Genomic DNA, 12,067 nt, shown 5'->3' with positions numbered 1-12,067 from the left:
GGGTCACTAAGCATGTGGAATTGTATTAAAGGTCTCGCATTAGGAAGGGTGAGGAACCCCTGCTTTAGCCCCATTCTTTTCATAATACTCCTTATATTTATAGTTTCATTTGGCTCACCCTTACTCTTCCCTACAAATAAACCCAACACCTAATAAGAAAAACAAAAAGTAGTTCTAACCCTGCTGTGGGGCCAATCAAAGTGTTCCGCTTAGCATAATTCACAAGTGCTAATCCCAAGTTTTAGGAATTTTTCAGAAAACTCTGGAAAAATTATACCAGCAAGAAATTTTCAGATGAAATACAGAGACTTTGTTGTATGACAGAATCCAGTCAAATTATTTTATCTTGCTGTGAGGGACTTATACTAGTAGTTCATCTCTTTCCTTAAAGAGAGAGAGAGAGAGAGAGAGAGAGAAAGTTCCAGTGTTGTCTGCTTTAAAAGGAAAGTTAACCTTTCAAACCTTTATAATTTGGGGATCGGCGATCGCTGAAGGGAGAGTTTGAGACTGAGGCGTACTTTTGAGTTAATCCTTGACATCGTTCCAATCCCTCGGCAAATCTTGTTAGCTCTGCCTTCAAAGTACACCCACTCCCACGGCGGGCATCATGGTCCAAGCCACCAATGTCTGTCTGGATGATCGCCTTGACACCTTTTGTTGTAAGTCCATCCCCTTATCCCATCTCTCCACCGGGATGTGTAGTGGGGCTCTTGGGGTGTCTGAAGCAGCACTCTTGCTGCCACCTCCCTGCCCTCTCTCTGCCAAAACGAAACAAAACAAAGTCTGCTACAGTCGAACCGCTCTCAAAACCTAGGAACCCCATTCCTCCTGGTATTCAGCCCAAAAGCCTTGAGGTAATCCTTGACATCATTTCCAATCCTTTGGCAAACCTTGCTAGCTCTACCTTCAAAATACACCCACTCCCACTGCTGTCACTGTGGTCCAAGCCACCCCCATCCTGTCTGGATTGTCGCCTTGTGCGGTGTATGCTTATGCTTGATGCGAATGGAGGATGCTCAAGTATAGTGTGCCCTTTAGCAAGTGCCTGTAACCCATTCGGAACTGCCTAGCACTTGAGTGCTGAGTGGGTCCCTTAAAAATAGTCTAATCCCATGTGCAGTAACAAGAGCCCTGAGACCTGGTTTCCTTGTGGTGTTGACAAGACATTGAGCCATGTGGAGCCTTAATTTCTCCAACTAGTAAGCAGGACTAACTATAGTCTTAGCTTGTAGAGATTTAATGATGGTTAAATGAGCTAAAAAAAAAATGTGTGATATGCTGGGTAAGTGCTAACCATTATGTGTAAGAATGCTGTTATTACAAACGAAGAATCTGGTGGGTGAATTACAACAAATGCTGAATATAATCTTCCGCATTTTAAACTTATTATACTAAAAAGGAAAATAGGCAAATCTAAACTGTAATGTTTAAGGATGCACACGTGGATGATGCAACTATAAAGAAAAGGAGGTGACTAGAAGGAGTGTGAGTGACTGGAGGACAAAGAGGGCTCAATAGAAAAACAAAAACAAAAAAACAAACCTTTATAATTTGGAAGCATGGGTAGCAGCTATATATCCAGTAGGTAATGCCATTGATTCACACCATCACAAACTGTTCTGCACAATAATTTGTAAATGCTTACTGAATGAGCTAAGGTTCAGACCCTTAATGAAAGTCTTCCTTCCACAATATCAATGCATGTACCAAAGAGGTCAATATGGAATTTCCAATTTAAGAGAAACAAAATGTTCCATGTAGAAGCAATGAGCAAACTCGCAATTGTTTCACAGCACTTCCACCCTCTCTAAAAATCAATGGGGAAAAAAAAGAAAAAAAAATCAATGGGAAAATATATCATCAGGTGAAGATTAACCAAAGTAAATAAATAAATAAAGTTTAAAAAACAACAATGAGATATCACCTCACACCTGTTAGAATAGCTATTATCAAAAAGACAATGAGTAGCAAATATGAAGAAATGGGAACCTTTGTAAACTGTTAGTGGGAATGTAAATTGGCATACCATGTATGGAAAACAGTATAGAGTTGTCACAGGGAAATATCTACCCAACCAGAGACTACATTTTCCAGCTGCCCAGGCCATTACAATATTACAATATAAAGTATGACTATATTATAATCAACTAGAGGCCCGATGCATGAAATTCGTGCATGATGGGTGGTGGGGGGGGGGTCCCTCAGCCCAGCCTGCATCCTCTCTAATCGGGGACCCCTTGGAGGATGTCTGACTATGGCATCAGGCCTAAACTGGCAGTCGGACATCCCTCTCGCAATCTGGGACCGCTGGCTCCTAACCACTCACCTGCCTGCCAGCCTGGTCACCCTTAACTGCCTCTGCCTACCTGCCTGATTGCCCCTAACCTCTCTGCCTGCCTGCCTGGTCACCCCTAACTGCCTCTGTCTGCCTACCTGATTGCCCCTAAACACTACTGCCTGCCTGCCTGATCACTGCTAACTGCTCCCCTGCCAACCTGATTGCTACCAACTGCTCTCCCCTGCCGGCCTGATCGCCCCTAACTGCCCTCCCCTGCCAGCATGATCTCGCCTCCACCTACCCTCCCTGCCGGCCTGATCTTGCCCCCAACTTCCCTCCCCTGCCGGCCTGATTTCACCCCCCAACTGCCCTCTCCTCCCAGCCTGGTTGCTCCCAACTGCCCTCCACCGCCGGCCAGATTGCCCTTAACCCCCTGCAGTCCTGATCTCGCCCCCAACTACCCTCCCCTGCTGGCCTAATTGCCCTCGCAGTTCACCCAGATTAGATTCTGATTGGTCAGTTTCTATGCCAGTCAGCATCAAAAGCTCTGCCTCCTAGGCAGCCACTGGCTCTTCTGGAAAATCCAGAATGGCCCCGCTGACAGCTATCTCTCCCTCCCAGCCTATCTCTGGGCCTGATCCACAACTTCCGTAGCAGCTGCAGATCAGGCCCCACCTCTCTCTTTCTCTGGGCTGGAGGCTAACGACCTTGCTGTGCCTACCTCACCTACCCCCTCACCCCCCGCCGCCCCACCCACCCACCTGCTGCCAGCCTTGCTGTGATAGAAGCCTGTGGGCCTCAGGGGAAGAACCAAGAGGTGCTCCATACACTTCCTGGTGACTGGTCGTCTGTCTGGGTCATTTAGGTTGTGAGGGCCCTAAGCTATTATTAGTATAGATGAAATATGAAGGAATGGTGTCACCTTTCCCAGGCCTAGCTGATAAAAACTTCCCCCACGACATTTTCTAATTTTTAATTCCACTACTGGAAAGGAGACATCCAGGGTTATAATGATAGAAACTGAGTCCCTAGCCACCCTTTTGACCTCTTAACCAGCCCAGTAATGTAACATTCCAGTACTGTTATGTGAACAAGAAACCAACTTCTATTTAATTTAGGTGGCTATACATTTGTCACAGCAATTTGTTCACACTAACTAATTCAGAAATGAGTACCTTTATGTTAAACACTAACAAAAACCTAAAAATATGGAGCAGGGATTAGCTATAGTGGATGGTGAGAAAATAGATATCATGAGCTAGAAAGACAGAGTCCATGTTATACAAAAGTATACATTTAAAAAATTATATTAGAGCCCTGGCCAGTGTGGTTCAGTGGTTAAGCATTAGCCTCTGCATGGAAAGATCTCAGACTCAATTCCCGGTCAGGGGCACATACTTAGGTTCTGGGGTTTGCTCCCTGTCCCCAATTGGGGTGTGTGCAGGAGGCAACCAGTTGATGTGTCTCTCTCACATCAATGTTTCTCTCTCTCCCTCTCTCCCTCCCTTCTATCCTCTCAGAAAAAGCAATGGAAAAAATATCCTCAGGGGAGTATTAACAAAACAAAAAAATGATTTTAGACTATTCATCTAATTAAGGGATCTTGACATTTTATAAAGATAAGCAAGAGAAGCAAGAAAACCTTAGCTGGGTGTGTAGGGAGGCAACTGATAAATGTTTCTCTTTCATATCTCTTTCTCTCTCTCTGTCTCTCTGTCTTAATCTCTTTAAAAATATCCTTGGGAGCAGATTTAAAAAAGAAAAGAAAAGAAAGGAAAAAAAAGAAAAGGAAAGGAAAAAAATAGGATAATGATAAATATAAAAATGAGGCCAGGAAGAAGAGGGATGTGATTGAGGAAGGGCTAACAAAGAATTTCTAAGCTACTGGCAATATTCTGTTTCATAATCTGAGCAGTGAGTAAAGGTGTTCATTTTGTATTTTTTTCTTGAAAATATACATTTACTAGAGGCCCGATGCACAAAAATTTGTGCACTACGGGGAGGGGGGGGGTCCCTCAGCCCGGCCTGTGCCCTCTCACAGTCTGGGACCCCTCGGGAGATAACGACCTGCTGGCTTAGGCCTGCTCCCGGGTGGCAGAGGGCAGGCCCAATCCCCTAGGTGCAGCCCCTGGTCAGGCTCAGAGCAGGGCCGATTGGGGAGTTGGGGCGCCGCCCCCTGTCATGCACAGAGCAGGGCGGATCGGGAGGTTGCGATTCCACCCCTAATCACGCTCAGGGTAGAGACGATTGGGGGGGTTGGGGCCCCGCCCCCTGTCACACCCCAAGGCAGGGTCTATGGGGAGGCTGTGGCACCCCCCCCTGTCACACACAGAGCAGGGCTGATCAGGGGGGTTGGGGCGCTGCACCCTGTCACTCACAGAGCAGGGGCCCATCAGGGGGGGTTGGGGCTCCGTACCCTGTCACACACAGAGCAGGGCCGCTCAGGGGGTTGGGGGCGCTGCAACTGTCACACTCAGGGCAGGGTCGATGGGGAGGTTGTGGCGCCACCCCCTGTCATGCACAGAGCAGGGCCGATCAGGGGGTTGGGGCGCTGCCCCCTGTCACTCACAGAGCAGGGCCCATCAGGGGGTTTGGGGTTCCGTACCCTGTCACGCACAGAGCAGGGTCAATCAAGGGGTTGGGGAGCTCCTCCCTATCAGGCACAGAGCAGGGCTGATCAGGGGGTTGGGGCGCCTTCCCCTGTCATGAACAGAGCAGGGCAGATAGGGAGGTTGTGGCCCCGCCCCCTGTCACACACAGAGCCGCAGGGCAATCAGGGGGTTTGGGCACTGCCCCCTGTCACGCTGATCCCGGTGCTGGGAGGACTCGCTGCTCCGCTGATCCCAGTGCTGGGAGGCATATTACCCTTTTACTATATAGGATAGAGGCCTGGTGCATGGGTAGGGGCCGGCTGGTTTGCCCTGAAGGGTGTCCTGGATCAGGGTGGGGGTCCCCACTGGGGTGCCTGGCCAGCCTGGGTGAGGGGATGATGGCTGTTTGCATCTGGTCACACCCCCTTCAGGGTGGGGGTCCCCCATTGGGGTGCCTGGCCAGTCTGGGTGAGGGGCTGAGGGCCGTTTTCAGGCTGGTGGGTGACTGAAGCTCCCAACCTGTCCTTTTTTTCTTTTTTTTTTAATTCTGGGCCAGCTTTAGCTCTCAGGCTTGGCTCCAGCTCTGAGGCCTCTGCTGCTGAAAGCAGGTATCTGGTTTGTTTGGGTTCTAGAATCGAAACACTGTTTCAACTCCAGCTCTGAGATCCCGGCTGGCTGAAAGCAGGTTTCTTGGGTTTTGTTTAGCTTCTATATTTGTAACAATGTTTCTTAAACTGCAAGCTCAGAGGCCGGCAGCCGCAGGGGGGAAACGTTGGCTTCCTCCATCACTGAAGCAAGCAAGCCTCCTGTTCGCTTCAAGCTGCCTGGCTGCCGGCCGCCATCTTGGTTGGCAGTTAATTTGCATATATCCCTGATTAGCCAATGGGAAGGGTAGCAGAGGTACAGCTAATTACCATGTTTCTCTATTATTAGATAGGATGTTTTATACATGCTTGTGTATATACAATAATAAAAGTAAAGGACTTCTAGTAGAGATGGTGGCATAGGTAAATGTGGTATACCAATCCTCCCATAAACACATCAAAATTACAACTAAATTAAAATTACAGAAGAACCTTCATTCAGAACTACCTGAAATCTAGCTGACTGGAAGTCCTATAACTAAGGAATTTAAGAAGAAGCCTCATTGAGACTGATAGGAGGGGCGGAGACACAGAACACATGTGTGGTGGATAATAATCAGGAGGGATATCTTGGTTGTGAAGCCCCCCCTCCCCCCGCTCCTTGAGGAGTGAGCGGTCATAGCCCCACATCAAGCCTTCCAAAACACAATTCCAGTACCAGGGAGAGAAGTCCCCATATCTTCTGGTTGTGAAAACTACTGGGGATTTTGGCTGCTTGAGACCATCTGGGCACAAGCCACATTTTAACTGCATATGTGGCTATGGTATTGGACAGCACAGAATACAGAACATTTCCATCATCACAGACAGTTGTATTGGACAGTATTGATCTAAGTAGATCAGGGCTGTGTATTTTACAGTCCTGAGGTATCTTGTGCTTTTCTTTTAGAGCACTTATCAAAGTGAATAATGAATTAATGTCTGTTTCCATACTAAATTTATGGCCCCATGAAGACAAGAACTGTGTCTATTTTACTTACCGGTGTATGTCCAATGCTTAATATAGTACACGGCAAGTAATGGACCCTAAGTAGATATGTGTCGAAGGAAAAATAAATGAAGTTATATTCTAAAACATACAAAAACTCTAGTCCATGGAATTTGGGGTTCAGACTAGAAATATGATAAGTAGGTTTGTGTATAGGCAAATGCTTTTGCATTCAAGTTTCAGATCACTTTCTCCTTTTCTGACTATTTCATTATCTTTCCTGAAATGAAGAGGACAATAGTATCTTGCTTCTAAGATTTGGGGACCTGGTACTTTGATAATATTACTAAAAGGATGATGTTCAACACATAATCATTTCATAATTTACACTGAGTGGCCAGATTATTATGACCGGCCAGATTATTATGACCACCCCATCAGTACAATGAAGTGAATTAGTTATGCAAATAATCTATACTAATAAAAGGGTAATATGCTAATTAGACCAGACTTCTTCCAGACAAAGCCACAGTGGCGGGGGCCAAGGCAGAGGCGGTTAGGGGCAATCAGGCTGGCAGGGAAGCAGTTAGGGGTGATCAGGCCGGTAGGGGAGAGCAGTTAGGAGTGATCAGGCTGTCAAGGGAGCAGTTAGGGGTGATCAGGCAGGCAAGGGAGCAGTTAGGGGTGATCAGGCAGGCAAGCAGGGGAGCAGTTTGGGGCATCTGGCAGGCAGGCAGAAGGGTTAGGGGTGATCAGGCAGGCAGACAGGCAAGTGAGCGGTTAGGAGCCAACAGTCCCAGATTGGAGATGGTGCAGGCTGGGCTGAGGGACCCCCCTCCCATGCATGAATTTCATGAACTAGGCCTCTAGTAATAATAATAAAACCTTGAGAGTATTTGCTTAGGAAGTTTTCAATATTCATTATTTTTGGAAGTGTCAATGAAGTACTGATGGGGTGGTCATAATAATCTGGCCACTCAGTGTATGTAAATCAAACCATCATGTTGTACACCTTTAACTTATATAGTGATGTATGTCCATTATTTTTCAATAAAACCATTTTATGTTGTTCTTCCTAGTCATGATCCATTTAAATATGTTGGTATTACTTATAACCAAAACGATATTCTTATAACAATTGAAAATTACTTAACGTCACCTTTTTAGAATCATGATCATTAATTTTTTATTTTGCATTGTAAGGTGAGAGAGAGGTTAAAGACTGCAATTTTATTCTTTTATAAATTATGCAATAACATACTTTAAAAAGAATAAACAGCCCAGCTGGCACAGAAATAGAATAATTAAAAGACTCTTTTATAAAAATAAAATCAAAATAATCAATTAAATTATAGCTATCATGGTTAGCAATGGATTACATGTAAAGTTTGGTAATATTAGAAATATTGGTACTTGGTCATCATAATAGATGGTGGAACCATTAGCTGCATGTAATATTGTTGCCCTAGGCTGTCTGGAGCAGTGCTCTGATAGATGTGTTTTCACTGGGATTTAGCCTTAGTTAATACGTCCGCATCAGCTTTGTCTGCTTCTGCAAGGCTTTTTTGATGGCTCTCAACCAGGACATTGTCTTCCTTTCTTAGGGACCTCCTGGAAACATCCCTACGAACTGTAGACTCTCCGAGGATCACTTCCTGCAGCAACTTCCGTAGCCACTCCTGCTTTTCCAACTTTTGCAGATGTTTACGCAGCTTATACAGAAGCTCTATTTCACCCACAGTTTTCCTTCTGTAAGGAACAGAAACAGAGAAGCCACTCCATCAGCCCTCCTCTTCCCATCATAAAGCCAGCCCTAAAAGTCCAATCCCCAAGTCCTAGCCATGCAGAACAAGAAACGGTACTTACTTCATGGGTTTCCCATCTGATTTTGCAAAAACACAAATTGCAAACATGATGATCATTACTTTAACAATCATTACTTTTGCAGACATCATCTTCACTAAAGAGGAAAAGCAAAATGCAGGTATTTAAAAAATGTTTTTACTATTCCAAACTATATAATTAAATTTAGCAGTTTACATTTATAACTATACAACTGTACACAGAGTGGTACAGCAACTAATTGCATTGGTTTTCATGGAGGACTTTTGGAATCAGCCTCTTTAAAAAAATATATATATTTTTATTCATTTCAGAAAGGAAGGAAGAGGAAGAGAGAGATAGAAACATAAAAGATGAGAGAGAATCATTGATTGGTTGCCTCCTGCATGCCTCCTACTGGGGGTTGAGCCCGCAACCCATGCTGTGCCCTTAACTGCAATCAAACCCAGGACTCTTCAGTCCGCAGGCCCACACTCTATACACTGAGCCATTACAGATACATTAGTATGTATTTTATATACACATAATTTGACTTAGAAATTAGACAGGTTAATTTTACTTTCTAGGTAAATTAGTTTTACTTTTTAGGGATCTTTTTGAGAGTTCTTTTTTTTCTTTTTTTAAATTTATTTATTTTTTATTGCTTAAAGTATTACAAAGGTTATTACATATGTGTCCTTTTTTTTCCCCACCCTTGACAATACCCCGGCTTCCCCTACCCCGCAGTGTCTTATGTCCATTGGTTATGCTCATATGCATGCATACAAGTCCTTCGGTTGATCTTGAGAGTTCTTGTGCAAGTTTTAATATATGCATTTTAAGCCACAGGAATGAAAATGCATACTTTTTGGAATTTCCTCCTACATTTTATGTTGCTTATGACTAAGTGCTTATAATTTGCTTGAAAAATGACTAATTCTCTTAGATAAATTATTAACACTATTTACTTGGAAAATTTATTTTTCACAAGTCAACATAATTTCAGGCACTGCATAAATAACCACAAATACCAAATTAATACTCCCTGATTTAGAGATATTTTTACTAAATTAATGCATACTTCTACCATTTAAAAATGTGTCAAAGTATTTAAAAATCATCTAATTAATTATAAGAATTTAGAGCTTTGACTTCATATAAAATGCTTGTTGTCGTTTTTTTTTTCATCAGGTTCTTTTAAAACTATCTTGTCTGAGTATAATTTTTAGCACTTTCCTCTTTTGTTCATGAAGCTTTTCATCTCAAAATAGACTAGTCTAGTCTTATCTTAATCAGCACTTCAGTAATTGCAAAGCCTATTGTTATAGAAGTGCTTTTTCTTAATGCTTGATGTTCTCTGTTTTAACATACACATAGAGAATCACTATGCACTCATATTTTAAAGGGAAATGACTTTATTTATTTATTTTGAAGTGGTAGCATCATTTAAAAGTGGTATAAGAATCAGAGCAGTATGAGAAAGAGAGATCGACCCCCGGACCCCGCAAAGACACTGCGCTGCTGCATCCCCCATGTCCTGCTCTGACATCCCACCACCATCACCATCATGCCCAAGAGAAAGGCAGAAGGGGATGCTAAAGGAGATAAAGCCAAAGTGAAGGACAAACCACCGAGAAGATTCACCAGATTATCAGCTAAACCTGCTCCTCCAAAGCCAGAGCCCAAGCCGAAAAAGGCCCCTGCAAAGAAGAGAGAGAAGGTACAGAAAGGGAAAAGGGAAAGCTGATGCTGGCAAAGATGGGAATAGCCCTGCAGAGAATGGAGATGCCAAAGCAGGCCAGGCACAGAAAGCTGAAGATGCTGGAGGTGCCAAGTGAAGTGTGTGCATTTTTGATAGCTGTGTATTTCTGGTGACTGTACAGTTTGAAATACTATTTTTTATCAAGTTTTATAAAAATGCAGAATTTTGTTTTACTTTTCTTTTTTAAGCTATGTTGTTAACACACAGAACACTTCATTGTTATTTTGGGGGACGGACATATAGTGCTACTACAATGTCTCCAACGCTGGACTGACATGGGGGGAAAGACCTTTCCCTTCTAGTTTTGAGAAACTTCCTCTTGGTTCCTGGGAGGAGGATCTCTTGATGTTGTCACACATTAGCCATCTTGGCACAAACACCTTGTTGTGTGGGAAACTAAAATTCATTTTTCTGTCCTTTTCTCCCTCTCCAATTTAGCATAGACTTTGGCTCTCTTAAGCCCAAAGACCTATTGGGACCTGACCCAAAAACGTTGATTTCCAGTCAGTTGGGCAATCTGAACTTTCCAGTGTCACCACTGAGATGGCCTCCCTCAAAAGAGCAGCAGTTCCTTTTTAGATTGTGGATCTACAGATCGATGTTCTCTGCCATTTTCATTTCATTTCCTGAAAGTTAGGGTCGGCTTGTGAGAAGTTGTTACACAACATGCTCAATGTGAAATGGCAAACCTCACTCTACACTTTCCCTATTCAGAGCATCAGATGGAGACTTCACTGGGTTTTATGGTGGCTTTCTGATATTGGTAGTTCATTGAAGAAGGGAGTTTGAAAGTTGTATGTTGTTAATGATTGTCTGCCCATATCCTGTCTGAAATACAATGATTGTTTATGAAAAGTACCTTTAATAAAGCTGGATGCAGTTTGAAAAAAAAAAGTAGTATAAGAAATATGATCTACTACATTTATTTTCACTGTGGGTTATAAAGCTTCCCTGTGCAATATAAAGCTATTGATGGAGCAACAAATACATATACTTCAATTTTGGTTTATGTTATATTTTTAAAAAGGCACTGTAGCTAGAAGACGGGAGCATTGGTGTCTAATCTTACCTCTATCACATTCACCTAGTGATTTTAGACATCTCTGCTTTGTTTCCTATTCCTAATACAAACAAGCTTCTTACAAGAATGTCATGAAAAAGCTGAAAAATCAGGTGTAAAATACCCTTACAATTCATGTACAGTTTTCAGGATAGAAAGTGAAAAAAGCTTTATTAAAGGGAATAAATATTCAGCAGTAAAACAGTTTCTCCAGCTCTAGTATACAACTTGAGTTCTCCGTGAGTCATAAAACAGTTTGATAAGGGTATTCTGCAGAAAAAAATGGACTACTAACTCAATTTCATAAATGCATATTGGCTATTTAAATCAGAATGATTTATTCCTCACTAGTCTGTTTTATTTGAAAATTTCAGTAAGATACTATTAAAGCATATGATGCCAAATTATAATTTTTTATGTGTAATTTCAGATAAATTTAGAAAAAGCAAGGCCCCTCAAAACACTTTCATCACTAAAATAAATGATTTCAGAGTATTTTATTAACATAAATTTATTTTGTGTTGTGGCATTTTATATAAAACATAAATCAAACCCTCCTTTCACATTTTAACTTGAACAAACAGCATACTATTTGTAGGAAATGATACACATTAAATAATACCTACATTATAACAAATATCTTATATGAGATTTGAAAGAGAAAGTGAAGATTACTCACCACACAATGTCTTAGGATAATATCTTTCAGGTATATTAGTAGCTGCTGCTCTCTTAAAGTTGAGTAAACTTGAAAGCTGATGAATTGGATTGTAGACGCTTAGGGGTAACTTTTATATGTAGGTTTTCCTCTCAGCAAGAGAAGCTTTTATGTTGTTACAGATGACATCACTCCCAATTCTCTGGATCACAAGTATAGGACCAGAACAACAGACAACCCGATTGGGTGGTGCCCATTCTTAAGATTTAGATCATTATATATTAACAGGAACACAGTATGGGGCTGGGAAAAAGAATTATGCAAA

General features: G+C 42.6%; 1 protein-coding gene and 1 pseudogene across 1 annotated transcript; one reads left to right on the top strand and one right to left on the bottom strand.

Annotated features, from left to right (window-relative positions):
- Nucleotides 1-7,943: 7,943 nt before the first annotated feature.
- On the bottom strand, nucleotides 7,944-8,396 carry LOC102421372 (parathyroid hormone-like). Its single transcript, XM_006108875.2, has 2 exons — nucleotides 8,308-8,396; nucleotides 7,944-8,190 (listed from the first exon to the last, which is right to left on the bottom strand). Exons 1-2 carry the CDS (start codon nucleotides 8,394-8,396, stop codon nucleotides 7,944-7,946), a joined length of 336 nt encoding a protein of 111 aa, XP_006108937.1.
- LOC106695874 lies at nucleotides 8,050-10,918 on the top strand (annotated as a pseudogene).
- The last annotated feature ends 1,149 nt before the right edge of the window (nucleotides 10,919-12,067 follow it).

This window comes from Myotis lucifugus, unplaced genomic scaffold (genome assembly GCF_000147115.1).
Source record: "Myotis lucifugus unplaced genomic scaffold, Myoluc2.0 scaffold_4063, whole genome shotgun sequence".
NCBI classification, from domain to species: Eukaryota; Metazoa; Chordata; class Mammalia; order Chiroptera; family Vespertilionidae; genus Myotis; species Myotis lucifugus.
This window is presented reverse-complemented; position numbering and strand designations above follow the sequence as displayed.